Here is a 16,473-nt window from a genome sequence, read left to right as displayed (position 1 = left end):
TCAATCCTCCTCTTCCTCAAAGCCGTAATTGGCCTGTCCTCTGGGCCGGCTGCTCCTGGACGGGCACCAGCTCGCCGGTCCGGACTGGTAGCCGCGCTCCCCGCTCTCCTCCTCCTCATTCTGGTTCTGGTTATACACGTCTCCCCGCCGGGGGTCCTCCTCCCGGTGCTGCTGGCCCTGTGGGTAGTGGTAGCCCCTCTCCTCCGGGGCGGACCACCCCTGGTAGGGCCCCTCCTCCTGCCCCGGGGGCCGGAGGTCGTCGGGGGCGAAGCTGTCGTCGAGGTGGTCGTCGAAGCGCTGGTAGGAGCTGGCGTGCGCCTGCTCCTCGCGGGCGCCGAGCTCCAGCGCGCTGTGCCACGCGCCATAGCAGGCGTAGATCAGCAGACCTGAGGACGGACGGAGCGGCGTGAAAACACCACTTTGCGAGGGAGGAGGCATTGTTTAAATTGGGAATTCAGAGACGGTGTTGGCGGTCTGCAGCGCGCACGCACGTGCCCGCAAATACACACTCGCACACAGAAAGAGATAGTGATGAGAAAGGAGGGGTGGCTATGAGAAAGAGAGAGGGGAGAGAGCAAGACAGATAGGTAGACAGGGGGGTTTAGAGAGAAAGAGCTTATATTGACAGATTATGCATCTTCACTTTTTGTTTTCCACTTGCTCCGGCGACGTAAACATATGTTACATGTTAATAAAGCCCTTTCAATTTGATTTAATCGAGAGGACAGAGAGAGACATAGAGAGAGCGGAGAGAGAGCGGGTTGGATAGCGGGTAATATAGAGAGGAGAGAGAGGGATAGAGAGGGTTGGTTGGAGAGAGGGTGGAGGGCTGGCAGTAGAGGATTATTGATTCTCATGAACTCATAAGGAAACTTTCTTCTCTTCCTCACCTGCCAACCAACTGCAGAGGGATCAAAGAACAGTGTCTGGCAACACATCTTAAAGCACATACTATTCCCTGCTATTGGTCGCAGGCCCACACAAGCAAAACAAGCTTTCACCACTAAATATAGCTCAGAAACCGGCAGAAAACAAAGAAAAACATGAATATAAAAAAATATATATATATATATCAAAATATCTCTATATATCTAGTATAATATAATATATCATAAATATGTCTAGTTCAGCATCTGATTTGTCAGTGGCTTAACAGTTCCTAAACCAGTTGTGACCGCCTGCTCACCTATGAAACACCACACAGTAAATCGGATCCACGTGAGGGCAGACAGTTTGAGCATGAGGTAACTGTTGACCAATATAGCGGCCACCGGAACGAAGGGCACACCGGGCGCCATGTACGGCAACTTCCGCCCACTTTGCGGCTGGCGCAGAATCACAGCCAGCAGTGCGGCCATGACGCCGGCCATCAGCGTCGCCATGAGGCCGGAGACGACAGCCCCTGCCCCCGACCCTTGCTCCACGCCAAAAATGACCGTGGCCCAAAGCAGGAACGACAGAACGAAAAGGAGGAGGGTGCATCTGGTCACCGTGCGTCCGGTGCCAGGTGTGGGCCGGGCAGAGACGTCTGGGATGGCCAGCTGCGCCTGCAAGGTATAGTAGTGGCCTCCCAGCAGCCTTTTCAGGAAAGGGGCGGGGCCTGTGTGAAAGGCGGCGGCGTCCCCCTCAACCCCAGTCTCGCCAGAGTGATAGGAGGAGGAGCCGTCGGGGTCGGTTCCGGTTCCTCCGATCAGCATCTGGTCGTCCTTGCTGGGATCGGCCTCATCTCGGTGCTGGTGCTGATGCTTCCCGCCGCCTGCGTCTTCAGCAGGGGTGAACTGGTGTATGTCCACGTGCTCGTCGGGCTGGTAGCGCAGCAGCAGCACGCACACGCTCACCAGCGTGTACGCCAGCAGGGTGCCGATGGACATCATCTCGATCAGATCCCTCAGGCTGACGAGGAGGGCCAAGAGTCCAGCAAAACTTCCCGACACCACGCAAGCCACCGTGGGCGTGTGTGTGAGCGTAGACACATACGAAAGGGACCTGCAGATATACCACACACACACACACACACACACACACACACACACACACACACACACACACACACACACACACACACACACAGCTTGTGAGCTCAAGAAGTCAACTTAGTGAGAGTACTGTCACAAATTTTGGGGACGCAAAAGTAAGTTCAGATGATGGTAGCCTTTAGTTTTCATGAATCTGGGTGAGGTCACTCGACGGATGCAGCACTCCATGGGCTGACAAATGGGTGGATGAATGACTGGATGGTTGGATGACGGGCGGGTGGAACCTCTATCCCTGACAGTCTACCAATCAATTAATACACAGGACGTCCATACACACTCCATGCTGTGTCCCAACCTGAAGAGCAGGCCGTCTCTGGCCATGGCGTAGATGACTCTGGGCATTGGGAACAGGGATCCCAGCAGGGAGACGGTGAGTCCTGCGATGGAGCCTGCCGCCACCGTGTACTTGCCCCACAGGAAGCCGTGCGCGGCGAACATCTCCATAAGAGGAGCCGAGCCGTCGATCAAGTCATAGGGGACCATCAGGGTCAGGATCACACTCACCTACAGAGAGGGAGGACACAGGGAGTCTGTAATTGTAATTACCTCGTTACATCCAAAGTGCAACGTTGGCTACAGCGGGTCACCTTCAGTCTTACGAAAAAAAATGAAGCGGCACAACCTCCCGTTTCTAGTCTCCTACGCTAGGGTGGATACTGGCAATTTTTGCTAAAGAGTCAATAAAACCCTGGAAAATGTATACGCTACACACTATGATGTGAGTGCTTTTCCCCACCACCGCCCATGTGAACGTGAGCGCCTTCTTACGTACAGACACATAAGCAGTGAGGCAGGCGACCAGCGACGCAGTGATGGCGTAGGGGATGGAGGTGTTTGGGTCCTTGGCCTCCTCCCCCGTCGTGGCGATGATGTCGAACCCTATGAAGGCGTAGAAACAGGTGGCCGCTCCCTTCATCACCTGCACGCAATGAAGTGGTCGTTGTGGCGACAAAAATGCAATTATACTTCCTTCCACACAGCTGAAGCACGTTCTCCCGGCACAAGCAGAAGCGGGGATTTCGAGCGCGGTACTGACATAAGATGCGACTCTCGGGGTCTTTTCCGATCTCGGCAACCGGTCTCACACTGAAGGCTCAACTCCTTTGTAATGCTATTGAATGGCTGGTGTTACACTTGAAGAGACTGTTCCTGTGCAACAAGCTGTATCTGCCTAGTCTGGCTCAAACTGCCACTCACTCACTTTGTTTAAGGATAATCTTTAATGAGAAACATTGCAATTGATGGTTGTCAAGTCACTGCTTAAAGTCGATGACGTTTTTTGTGTTTCACTTTTGACTGCAACGATAAGAGCAGACGGATCAAACAGTTCGGCCCCCGGCAGCTCACCCCCGACCACCCGTAGGGCAGGAACCTGCCTCCCTCCCAGTTGCCGGCAGAGAGGAAGAAGAGTCCGGCGATGATCATGAAGACCCAGACCACCAGATTGACCACGTTGAGGACGTTGTTGAAACCCACAGAGTTCCGGACCCCGAGGGCTATGACCCCCGTGACCAGCAGGGCGATGAACAGGGCCAGCAGGTCGGGGTACGTGTCCTCCCCCTTCCCTGGGTGAAGAGGAGGGTGAGAGTTGAAAAACAGGCCGATGAAAAAAGTGAGTCACACACTTCCATGTTTAATAAAGGATGCCATTTGTTTGCCTAGTAAAGGGCAAGTCACGCGGATACCATCAATCACGTCTTTGAAAATAATGACAAATAATATATAACCTTGATGAAGCCGCCTTTTAAACAACCTCAGAGCATGTTACAGTTGTCCAAAGGTACGGTACAAACCAACTCACGGGCTTTGAACCATAAAACATATGCAAACTAGACGACAAGAGACGGTACAAGTAATCGGTTACAGTACAAAGTCAAGTGTTGAAAATGAACCGTGATTTCTGAAAGCCCACAGACCCAGTCCTCTAAGCGTGCCCAGATGAGTTATCATGTAGTGGCTGATGCTGTGGTTGGCCAGGGAGTCGAACATGCTGCTGAGGGCTGAGGCCCCCGCCGCCGTGCCAATCAGGTACTCCAGGATCAGGTTCCAGCCGATGAAGAAGGCCACAAACTCCCCCACGGTCACGTAGCTGTAGGTGTAGGCCGAGCCGGTCGTCTTGGGAACACGCACGCCAAACTCGGCGTAACACACTCCTGTGTGGAAAACACGAGAGAAGCACAGTAAAGATCACAGCAAAGCATCGGGAGCACGGTCTGTGCACTAACGCTTTAAGGATTCACCTGAGAGTATGGAGGCCATCGCTGCGATGATAAAGGAGAGGATAACCCCCGGCCCGGCCATCGCCTTGGCGACCAGCCCGGCAACCACGTACATCCCTGTGCCGACGCAGCTTCCGACCCCCAGAGACACCAGGTCCATGGTGGTCAGGACCTTGGCCAAGCCCACCCCCGACCCCTCGGTGAGTTCGGTGAGGTCGCCCGAGGCGTGGCTCATGGCCCCGACGGGCTTGGTGCGCAGCAGCCTGGAGTACATGCTGTGCCAGGCGTTCCCCCAGGACACCCCGCTGAGCCACCCCGCCATCACGGCTTTCTGTGTGTGAGTGTGTGTGCGTGTGTGTGTGTGTGTGTGTGTGCGTGTGCGTGTTATCGTCTGTTTCTCACTCTATCTACCCTTTTGTCATCCCTTTTAAGTCTCTCCCTCTTATTGTGATTCCTCTATTCATCTCCTCTCCTTTTGTAAATGATGTTGTATGGCACCTCCGGGGGACACTCTCCAAACACAGGGCATATATTCTGGAAGAAGATGAGAGTGGTGAATGTTCATTTGGTGAACAGCAGGATGAGAAACACCCCAGCAGCAGGATGACCAGTCAAACGGTGTTTTCTAAAATTCTATTTGGTGAAGTTGTGAAAGTGCCTGGTGAACACCAGTATGTACCAGCCACTGTGGCCAAATAAACACAGACAACAACAATATTCTGGCTTTGACAAATAGCACAGGCCTATTCAACCGGTGGCCCATGTTTTGATGCAGATTGGCAATGAACTGTAGTTACATTAAAGGACATCAATAAACATTCATGTAAGCGATTACATTCATTTCAGAAATACCTGTAGCACTTAAAGTACCAACCACCATAAAAAATGTGCATTTCAGAATATAAAAACTGAGAGAATATTATCAAGAAATGCATCGTCAGTTCATTTCAACCATTTTCTATAAATCGATGAGGATCATTTGAAGAATATGGTGGTTTTGCATTTCTTTTCCAAATGTAGCGACCCCCGAACCCATGAGAATAACTTGTTGAAAGCCCCACTAAAACTGGCTGACAATACAGTCAGTCGCCCAACAGAAAGCAGCTGACCAGTCCTGCGATGGGACCGACTCCGGCAGGGTGGAGGCTGCCGTTTGCATTACGGTGGGGCAATAAATCCACACAGGGGACGGTGTCACATCGTATGGGAAAGGCCCTCGTTGTCGTGCGGGCTGTCGGTCAGACTCACACCCCCTCTTCTCCTCGGTCGCCGGAGCGAGACCCGCTTAAACATTCATGAGCGCAGGAGATCTTCTTCCACCACGGAAAGCTACACTCAAGAGTTCAGAGTGGAATGTTCTTCACTGTGCATTGACTAGGTTTTGCGCTTGCGCACACACACAGACACACACACACACACACGCACGCATGCACGCGCAAAAGAAAACGGTTGAAATGACGCAAATTGAGATGAAGGGGGACAATTATGTTCTGCAGATACTACGGAACCATCACCTTCACGTGGTCTCGGCGAAACCCTCTCAAGGTCAACGAAAAGGACAGACTCTGATCGACTTTGGACTTCCAACGCAAGACAAGAGGAGAGACGAGTGCGACAGAGGAAGGCGCAGCGGGCCAAGCTAAAAAAAAAAAGTGAACTTACTGTTGTGTGGTTCCTGCGAGGAGCATGTCGCTTGTTCCACATCCACAGGTGAAGCCAGGGTCCCGGCTTGGGAGGAAGTGGCGCGGGGCGATGGGACTGATAGATCAGTAATTCACACCCGACCATATGATCAGTCACATACATTATTCATCACCGGCGACCGGGCACAGGGTCTGTGTGCGACTGCCAAATTAGGGAGGAAGCGACTGCATTACCTGTGACCAAGTTACGTTCCGCTTATGAACACGTAAAGCAGCCGCAACACTGGGAATTTAGCATCTGTTAGGCTGTTGTGTGTGTGTGTGTCTGTGTCGGGGGAGGGGGGGGGTGATTGTGAGTACACATGACAGAGAATGGGCTTTGCTGAGGGTTTTGAAAAAACCCAATTTCATCTTCATCCCACATTCACTTGTGAAAGAGTGAAATTCTGATGTTAAAATGGGGGACAAACAACAATGGGTGCAATAGTGAACTGTGTGTGTAAGCAGAGCTTTGTTTTTTTTTTCTGGTTGGAACCATATTTATTAATCACCCAGTAGAAAAAAGCTGTGAGGATGAGAGCCTAAACATCCTCCTAATATTCCTATTACAGAAGGGTTAAAAAAATTGTTAAGTAAGTGGAATTAATTATTATTTTTTGGCTGTTGAATTTAATACATTGATCGAGCATTTCCCAGGGAAAATAATTAAGAAAACATGCTCTTTGGGATGGAACGGCAAAATTAGTAAAGAAGCTTTATTCATCATAACATTGCAATAACTAAGTTTTGTTTTCAAAAAACTAAACTGTGATTTCATCAGTAAATTTCTGTATTTTCTAAATAGATTCCAAGTAGGTTATTTCATGATTAGGGTGGTGTAGTCAGATTGCAAATACAATCTGACTACATCAAAATCTTTGTTTTTCACTTTTTTTATTTTTTATAAATGGGTTACTAAATTAAATGGAATAATCAAATTTAATTGGGGTAATCATAATAGGTTTTTGCCCCCCCCCCCCCTCTTGCTTGTAGCAGGATACAAATTCAACCCGAGGACTGATTTTTAGACAGACATGAATGAATGACATTGTAACATAATGAATGCTAACTTATACATGCACATTAAAGTACAGACACTTGCATAATAATAACAGAAACACCCACACACAAACAGTACAGACAGGGGTTCACAACACAGGAAAAAAACGAAATGCAGAACTGTTTTTAAGAAACACAAGTGGTCCTTTAGGGGCGCATTGCACCAAGCTTCACATTCAAACCAGGGGTCAGCTGCCGCCTTCCAGACGGGGGCAAGGTGGAAGAAGCATTCCTGAGGCAGAGCAGCCTCATCTGCAACAGATGAGAGGACGGGCACACATCCAGACACAAGCACACATAGGCTGCTGCAGTTTTCAGGCGGGAGGCTGAACACCGGCACCCATATTGACATGTGCAGGCATCCTAACGAAAACAAACTATGGACACATGCGCAGTGAGGGAATGCACAGGCATGTCCATCATTAGTTTCACTCAACGTATAGACATTCACATGTAAAAGCAATTTTAAGGTAACGAAGAGGTTTGAATCCTACTCGGAGAGGGTTAAGAAATATATAGATTTTTTTTTCAACCAGCCAACGGGAAATAAAAGCTTTAGCGCCACCTAGTTTAATTTGAGTGACGCAGCAATGCGAGCACGCAACACATTTTGTCAGGTAAAAGTGTTAAAAAGATACAGTACAGTGGAGGAAATAACTATTTGATCTCTCACTGATTTTGTAAGTTTTCCCACTGACAAAGAAATTAGCGTTCTATAATTTTAGTGGTTATTTTTGGTAGGTTTATTATAACAGTGAGAGAGAATGTCAAAAAGAAAATCCAGGAAATCACATTAAATAAAATATATAAATTATTTTGCATTTCATTGAGTGAAATAAGTATTTGATCCCCTATCAACCATAAAGAATTCTGGCTCCCACAGATTAGTCCTCCCGCTTTAAGAAAGTACTCCTAATCTCAACTCGTTACCTGTATAAAAGACACCTGTCTCAACTTGTTATCTGTATAAAAGACACCTGTCCACAGAATAAATCAATCTCCCCATCATTGGCAAGGCCAAAGAGCTGTCTAAGGACATCAGGGACAAGATTGTAGACCTGCACAAGGCCAGAATGGGCTACAAGACCACTGGCAAGAAGCTGGGTGAGAAGGAGACAACTGCGATTATTCGAAAATGGAAGAAACACAAAATGACCGTCAATCTCCCTCGGTCTGGGGCTCCACGCAAGATCTCACCTCGTGGGGTATCAATGATAATGAGAGGTGAGGGATCAGCCCAGAACTAAACAGGGGGAGCTTGATAATGATCTCAAGGCAGCTGGGACCACAGTCACCAAGAAAACCATTGGTAACACACTACGCCTAATGGATGAAAATCCTGCAGCGCCCGTCAGGTCCCCCTGCCATTCATGCCGATGGGGGTTTGTAGTGTGAACCTATTGAACAAAACATAATGGAAGTAAAATAGTTCCTGGAATCATTAAACTTACAGTGGGGCAAAAAAGTATTTAGTCAGCCACCAATTGTGCAAGTTCTCCCACTTAAAAAGATGAGAGAGGCCTGTTATTTTCATCATAGGTACACTTCGACTATGAGAGACACAATGAGAAAAAAATCCAGAAAATCACATTGTCTGATTTTTAAAGAATTTACTTGCAAATTATGGTGGAAAATAAGTATTTGGTCAATGGGGGATGGGGGATGGTAGCTCAGGAGGTAGAGCTGGTCGTCTAGTAATCTAAAGGTTGCTGCTTCGATCCCAGGCTCCTCCTGCTAGCATGCTGTAGTGTCCTTGAGCAAGACACTTAACCCCTAATTGCTCCTGATGGCTGCGTCCGTCGGTGTTTGAATAATTGTAAGTTGCTTTGGATAAAAGCGTCTGCTAAATGTAATGTAATAACAAAAGTTCATCTCAATACTTTGTTATATACCCTTTGTTTGCAATGACAGAGGTCAAACGTTTTCTGTAAGTTTTCACACACTGTTGCTGGTATTTTGGCCCATTCCTCCATGCAGATCTCCTCTAGAGCAGTGATGTTTTGGGGCTGTCGCTGGGCAACATGGACTTTCAACTCCCTCCAAAGATTTTCTATGGGGTTGAGATCTGGAGACTGGCTAGGCCACTCCAGGACCTTGAAATGCTTCTTACGAAGCCACTCCTTTGTTGCCCGGGCGGTGTGTTTGGGATCATTGTCATGCTGAAAGACCCAGCCACGTTTCATCTTCAATGCCCTTGCTGATGGAAGGAGGTTTTCACTCAAAATCTCACGATACATGGCCCCATTCATTCTTTCCTTTACACAGATCAGTTGTCCTGGTCCCTTTGCAGAAAAACAGCCCCAAAGCATGATGTTTCCACCCCCATGCTTCACAGTAGGTATGGTGTTCTTTGGATGCAACTCAGCTTTCTTTCTCCTCCAAACACAAGTTGAGTTTTTACCAAAAAATTCTATTTTAGTTTCATCTGACCATATGACATTCTCCCAATCCTCTTCTGGATCATCCAAATGCTCTCTAGCAAACTTCAGACGGGCCTGGACATGTACTGGCTTAAGCAGGGGGACACGTCTGGCACTGCAGGATTTGAGTCCCTGGCGGCGTAGTGTGTTACTGATGGTAGCCTTTGTTACTTTGCTCCCAGCTCTCTGCAGGTCATTCACTAGGTCCCCCCGTGTGGTTCTGGGATGTTTGCTCACCGTTCTTGTGATCATTTTGACCCCACGGGGTGAGATCTTGCGTGGAGCCCCAGATCGAGGGAGAATATCCGTGGTCTTGTATGTCTTCCATTTTCTAATAATTGCTCCCACAGTTGATTTCTTCACAACAAGCTGCTTACCTATTGCAGATTCAGTCTTCCCAGCCTGGTGCAGGTCTACAATTTTGTTTCTGGTGTCCTTTGACAGCTCTTTGGTCTTGGCCATAGTGGAGTTTGGAGTGTGACTGTTTGAGGTTGTGGACAGGTGTCTTTTATACTGATAACAAGTTCAAACAGGTCCCATTAATAACACAGGTAACAAGTGGAGGACAGAGGAGCCTCTTAAAGAAAAAGTTACAGGTCTGTGAAAGCCAGAAATCTTGCTTGTTTGTAGGTGACCAAATACTTATTTTACCGAGGAATTTACCAATTAATTCATTAAAAATCCTACAATGTGATTTCCTGGATTATTTCCCCCCATTCTGTCTCTCATAGTCGAAGTGTACCTATATGAAAATTACAGGCCTCTCTCATAAAGTGGGAGAACTTGCACAATTGGTGGCTGACTAAATACTTTTTTGCCCCACTGTATATTAAAGGGAGGTTGGAAACGGTCTACCATTTTCCAGTAAAAATATTTATAAAAAATGAGTTGTATAGGTTCTCATGTATTAAATCCATTCAATCCATGTCCTACGACAGCAAAGTATAAAGAGTCGATGAAGATGGTTGTTTTTTTATGTTTATTGTAGTTTCTGTATAACCAATCAAAAGTGGCACATTATCCATGTGGAAGCATGTCATCATGATTGAACATTACAGAGCAATTACAAAGGCAAACATTAACAAGGTTCCATTATACTCCACGATCCACAGTTCCTGCGCTGCCATGAACTGACAAACAGCCGTCTTGTTGTTAGCTGTGTTGGGAGCCCAGGTGGGTGCAGCCCCACGCAGGAGAAAGAGCCTCACTCATCTGCCTCGGACTCCTCGTCCTCTTGACTGATCTGGAAGTAGCGCAGCTCGTATGTCACCTTGTCAGATGCCACAACTCTCAGCCAGTCACGGAGATTGTTCTTCTTCAGGTACTTTTTAGTGAGGTACTTCAGATACCTGTTGGTCAATGATGGAGGTCAAAATTCCACTTATAATGCAGAGAAAATGTTCCTGGCAACATTGTTTAAAGTCAACATTGACAGTGAAAAAATAAACCAAGATCTTTTTTTTTTTCTTTGTGACTTTCGAAACTCCTTTCGGCTGTTCCCGTTAGGGGTCGCCACAGCGGATCATCTGCCTTAAAGACCTTAATTCATTTTCATTGACTTTCAGCAGACAGGACATACATTTTCAAAAGCTATAAGCCAACACTACCAATAACTACATCTCACCTCTTGGAGAATTGTTTCTCGGACGTGACATTGATCTTGTTCTTCAACCGATTCACCTGGACAATGTTAGCCAGGTTTCCAGTCTTTCCGTTGACCTTGATCCTCTCTTTTAGGAAGGTTTCCTATTAGACAGAGCACATTGACACACTAGGGAAGAGAACCCTAGTTTTTCGTCGAGCTAGGGAAGGGAACCCTAGTTCATATTCACGGTTAGCCACTCAGTCGGTGACTGTAAATGGGTTACAATTTCATGCAAATTTAAATGTCAATGTTTAAGTGTGAAAACTGTTAATCCCCCGCCCCCCTACTTGAGATCTGTTGTAACCCAACTTCAACAAATGTACATTTATAAATTGCAGAATGAGTGCCAAGTATACCTTCATTCAGGTTCCTATGAATTCTCAAACTATATCCATTTCTACTTTGCAAAACACCATCAATTTAAAAGTGGATTTTAACAGGTTATAAGGAAATCCTCAGCTGCTGCGAACCACCCTTCTTAACATTATTCTAATTGACTTTCATAACTTCAAATGTGGGAATGCCAAAATGAAAATCTAACTTAAGCTCACTATCGCTTAATAACCCTTACAAAGTTTGAAGAGTCCAGGATGCCGTCCTCCACCGGGTGGGTCAGATCTAACGTGAACTTCCACGAAGCACCTTTCTTGGCCTTCTTGACAACGGCGTGCTTCTTGGGTTTCATCTGTCACAAGACAAGTTGAGAAGCGATTACAATCACAAGTCGGCGAAGCGATCAGCAGGTTTTACTTAGCAGCGCGTCCCTTGACAGAATATACCTCGCAACTACAGAACAACAATTTAACTCAATCTGTGTGTGCACACATGACTGTCAGGAACCCTGACAGCTTCAGCTCAGGCCAAGGACCTGTTATGTGGTTCAACACTTACATTAAATAGATGCAAATCCCACAACCCAAATGTCACACTATTACAGAGGCTGAATGTATTCAGGGTGTCAAATATCAAACAGAAGAAATTGAATAATTTGGCCAATATATGGATAAATAAAACCATATTAAGATATTTATGATAAAATTAAGACTAGATGATGCCTAATTTTTAAGGGGCCTGCGGAGAGGCTGTATACGCTTGGTGAAAGGGATATTTAAAAAATAAAAAAATATATATTATATATATATTATGCGTTTCATTATACTTAAATATGTATTACATAATTGTAAAGAAATGTGTAAAAATGTTAAATATACACCGCTCAAAAAAAATAAAGGGACCACCTAAACAACATCCTAGATCTCGGATGAAATATTCCAGTTGAAAATCTTTATTCATTACATAGTAGAATGCGTGGAGAACATAACATAAGAATGATCAAAGGAAATCAAAATCATTAACCCATGGTGGTCTGGATTCAGAATCATACTCAATAAAAGTGGAAAAATCCGATCACAGGCTGATCCACCTTCGGTGGAAATTCCTCAAAACAATTCAAAATGAGGCTCAGTAGTGTGTGTGGCCTCCACGTGCCTGTATGCACTCCCTACAACATCTGGGCATGATCCTGATGAGATGACGGATGTTCTCCTGAGGGATCTCCTCCCAGACCTGGATCAGGGCATCACTCAACACCTGGACGGTCTGTGGTGCCACGTGGCGTCGCTGGATGGAACGAGACATGATGTCCCAGAGGTGCTCGATTGGATTTAGGTCTGGGCAACGTGCAGGCCAGTCCATAGCATTAATGCCTTCGTCATGCAGGAAATGCTGACACACTCCAGCCACGAGGCCGAGCATTGGCATGCATCAGAAGGAACCCAGGGCCCACTGCACCAGCATATGGTCTGAGGATCTCATCCTGGTACCTAATGGCAGTCAGGGTACCTCTGGCGAGCACATGGAGGTCTGTGCGGCCCTCCAAGGATATGCCCCCCCCCACCCCAGACCATCACTGACCCACCGCCAAATCGGTCATGCTGGAGGATGTTGCAGGCAGACAGAACGTTCTCCACGGCGTCTCCAGACTGTCACATCTGTCACATGTGCTCAGTGTGAATCTGCTTTCATCTGTGAAGAGCACAGGGCGCCAATGGCAAATCTGCCAATCTCTGGCAAATGCCAATCGGGTTGCACGGTGTTGGGCTGTGAGCACAGGCCCCACTTGTGGACGGCGGGCCCTCATACCACCCTCATGGAGTCTGTTTGACAGTTTGAGCAGAAACATGCACATTAGTGGCCTGCTGGAGGTCATTTTGTAGGACTCTGGCAGTGCTCCTCCTGTTCCTCTTTGCACAAAGGAGCAGATAGCGGTCCTGCTGCTGGTTTGTTGTCCTCCAACGGCCCCCTCCACGTCTCCTGGTGTACTGGCCTGTCTCCTGGTATCTCCTCCATGCTCTAGACACTGTGCTTGGAGACACAGCAAACCTTGTTGCCACAGCGCGCATTGATGTGCCATCCTGGATGAGCTGCACGACCTGAGCAACGTCTGTGGGTTGCAGACACCGCCTCATGCTACCTCTAGTGGTGAGGGCACTAGCAAAATGCAAAGGTGACCAAAGATCAGCCAGAAAAGGTGAGGACAGGGAAATGGTCTGTGGCCACCACCTGCAGAACCATTCCTTTACATGGGTTGCCTTTCTCATTGCCTCTCATTTCCACCTGTTGTCTGTTCCATTTGCACAGCAGCAGGTTAAACGGATTCACAATCAGTGTTTCTTCCTAACTGGACAGGTTGATATCCCAGAAGTGTGATTGACTTGGAGTGGAATTGTAATGATTACGTGTTCCCTTTATTTTTTTTTGAGCAGCGTATGTATACAAATAAATGTAGAACTTATGTCATACGCCTCAGCAGTGAGTTGGCGTAGAAACCCACACGTGGAGCGCTAGGTGTCCGAGCTAACATGCTAACAGCTAACCGCGTACGCCAACGTTTAAACCTTTAACGGTGGGCAAGGCGAACGAAGTCGGAGCCACATATTAGGAGGTGTTTTGAAAAATATTCATAACCAACAACATTATGTTATTAAAAATGAACTTCGGCAGAGCCAAACACATACCGGCGCCATCTTGATTTCACGGGCTGGCGAGAGAGAGAGAGAGAGAGAGAGCGCGAGACCCGGAAGCGGAAGTTGCGTTCAAGTATGATACGTCATCCAAAAAGCTCCGCCCGAATTTGGGGACTTTTGTTTTTATTATTCTCCTGCTTTTGTATTTAAGCGTTTTATTTCTGACCGAATCGATCCGTTTAGTTCATTTGACATCGCCAATTGAATGTTTTAACCGATACGGTCAGTGTCGTGTTATCGTGATAACTTTTATCCTGGTCCTTGGATTATTATTTTTATATGATATTATTATTATTATTATTATTATCCATCATTACTTGCTGTTGCTGCAAAAAAAATGGGAAGAAACTCCCTTTTAATGCAAATATAAATGGACAAGAAAAATAAAATCTAAGTTCAGAAAAATAACATTTAAAAAGCGAAAAATGGGAAAATGTAAAGTAATCTCCCGCTCAACGCACTGATCTTCTGGTTTTTAATCGCGCGGAATGACGTCATTTCCAGCTATTAATCGTCTAATTTGTAACATGATCACAAGCATGAAACTTGTATTATTGCCAACGCTGCTACACATATATAAAGGTCAGTTAAGTAGTTAATTTTGGAATTCATCTAAGCCCGCCAGATAAAAGATGAACAATGAATTGCAGTATATGTCATAATAGGCTACGTCACGATTATGGCGTATTACGTCATAATCATGACAGTTTTGTCGACCTCATAATTAGTCATTATAGATGATAGCTTGGTATATTAATGGTATGATAATGTATTTTTTTTCGTGACCTTTATTTGGTGTAGGATTGCACTGATGGTATGATCAGGATTAAATAACAAAAAAAAAAAGTCATTGACTAAATCTTTACCAACTCAATCCTGTCAATTACACTGTACAGTTTATATTCTGAGATATGAGTTTATATAAATATAAATTCCTTGTAAAAACATCCTGTCTACTACTTTTTCAGGCTCTTAATGAAATTGTTGAATATTGTCTTTCAATATTAGTTTACTAATATAGAAGACTGTGCATTACGTACAACTATTTTGGAGTTTCTAATCTAATAAACCATTAAGTCATATTAATATTCAGCGAACCTCATTCTAGAAAATAATCCATAGATCATTTTATTTTTCCATTATATTATACCAATCACTTTTTTAACACTACCACAAAAAATGTTTTGGTAAGTTTTGATGGCCAAATATTGTACTGCATATATTTAGAAAAGTCATATTTAAATGCAAATAGATTGAATTTCAGTAATGGCATCAATATTCAATTCACTATTAAACATTTTGTAGTCTTGAATATACTTCCATAATCTGCATATGATTAGACCCTAATCAATTATATGAAAGATATATCCAATTGTTAAATGAAATAAAAGAACAAACCAATCAAGAAACGTGTTAATAACACCAAGTATGTCTGACTAAAATTTTGAGTTTTATAACTAGGAGTGATGACCAGTTTTCCCCCACTGAAGCATAATGAATTTTATTATCTACAAGGGACCAAGATATTTTTTGTTATGAAAAATAATTAGCCAAAGAATAAACGGGCTACAAAGCAGACATGAGTCCACTGGGTCCAAACACTTCCTGATATAATCTGGTTAATCATTGGCAGTTGAGTTACTGACCTTATTTTACTGCCCAGTGACTGCCCCTTAATATTGTCGCTGCCCCACCCATAAATGTAACAGATAAAAAAAGTATTCCTTCAACAAGAGATGAGCCCAAAAGGAGGCAAGTGTGAACTTAATATTGCATTTGGCAAACTATTAAGAGGGCATTATCTAGAAAAAATAATCAAGTGCAAGGCTGAATGACCGACAACTAAAACCAACAAAATATCTGGTATGGGTGTTGACGTGTACAAAAAAAAAAAAAAAATTATGACTCATTGAGGTCATTGCAGGCAGACCAGGGCCAGACAGAAGGGAGGGTACAGACCCATCTCCAATGATGCCATTTCCAGTTCGGTCTGCAAATATGGCAGCTGAAACCCAAGCTGTGCGCAGACATCTCCTGTCTCACGGCCGGAACACTTGCGCCTCATGTCGAGGCAGCAAAGGCTAATGTTTCATGGGTGAAGTGGGGTCATTCTAACATTACCGTGAATGCAAAGCTTTTTATGAAAATGACTTAATGTGCATAAGCTAACCTTTTGATGCAAGAGTAGCACATAATTTTACAGTCTTGACAATAACCATCAGCCACCTACAATTAGGTAGTTAGAATTTTATTATAATACCCCTTTGCCATTGTAGAGGCAGAACTTTACAAAAATCCAGCTGTAAGCAATAGTTGTCATTAGCAATATTATTTTTTCTCTTCATATAAGCAATTACCGCAAAATAAAAAGACAAATAGAGAAACA

At 45.4% G+C, this 16,473-nt stretch overlaps 2 protein-coding genes across 2 annotated transcripts; both read right to left on the bottom strand.

The window, feature by feature from the left end:
- Positions 1 to 4,577, bottom strand: LOC307245038 (putative cationic amino acid transporter; the record flags this gene model as incomplete). Its single annotated transcript, XM_080020448.1, has 7 exons — positions 1 to 386; positions 1,187 to 1,986; positions 2,332 to 2,540; positions 2,809 to 2,955; positions 3,384 to 3,601; positions 3,953 to 4,189; positions 4,277 to 4,577. 7 exons carry the CDS (start codon positions 4,575 to 4,577, stop codon positions 1 to 3), a joined length of 2,298 nt encoding a protein of 765 aa, XP_079876574.1.
- Positions 4,578 to 10,376: 5,799 nt separating this feature from the next.
- On the bottom strand, positions 10,377 to 14,123 carry rpl22l1 (ribosomal protein L22-like 1). The gene is made up of 4 exons (XM_080019837.1): positions 14,079 to 14,123; positions 11,633 to 11,746; positions 11,041 to 11,162; positions 10,377 to 10,765 (listed from the first exon to the last, which is right to left on the bottom strand). Exons 1-4 carry the CDS (start codon positions 14,085 to 14,087, stop codon positions 10,621 to 10,623), a joined length of 390 nt encoding a protein of 129 aa, XP_079875963.1. The 5' UTR covers positions 14,088 to 14,123; the 3' UTR covers positions 10,377 to 10,620.
- Between the last annotated feature and the right edge of the window lie 2,350 nt (positions 14,124 to 16,473).

This window comes from Zeus faber, assembly GCF_960531495.2.
Source record: "Zeus faber genome assembly, chromosome: 19".
NCBI lineage: Eukaryota > Metazoa > Chordata > Actinopteri > Zeiformes > Zeidae > Zeus > Zeus faber.
Note: the sequence above shows the minus strand (reverse complement) of the source record. Positions and strands in the feature narration are given on the sequence as shown.

Bases quoted from the DNA above. Each gene is read 5' to 3' on its own strand.
- rpl22l1 (XM_080019837.1), bottom strand. The intron at 11,163-11,632 runs GTAAGGGTTATT...TCTGTCTAATAG, and splicing joins TCCTGGACTCTTCAAACTTT to GAAACCTTCCTAAAAGAGAG. The intron at 10,766-11,040 runs GTGAGATGTAGT...ATTGACCAACAG, and splicing joins GAGAAACAATTCTCCAAGAG to GTATCTGAAGTACCTCACTA.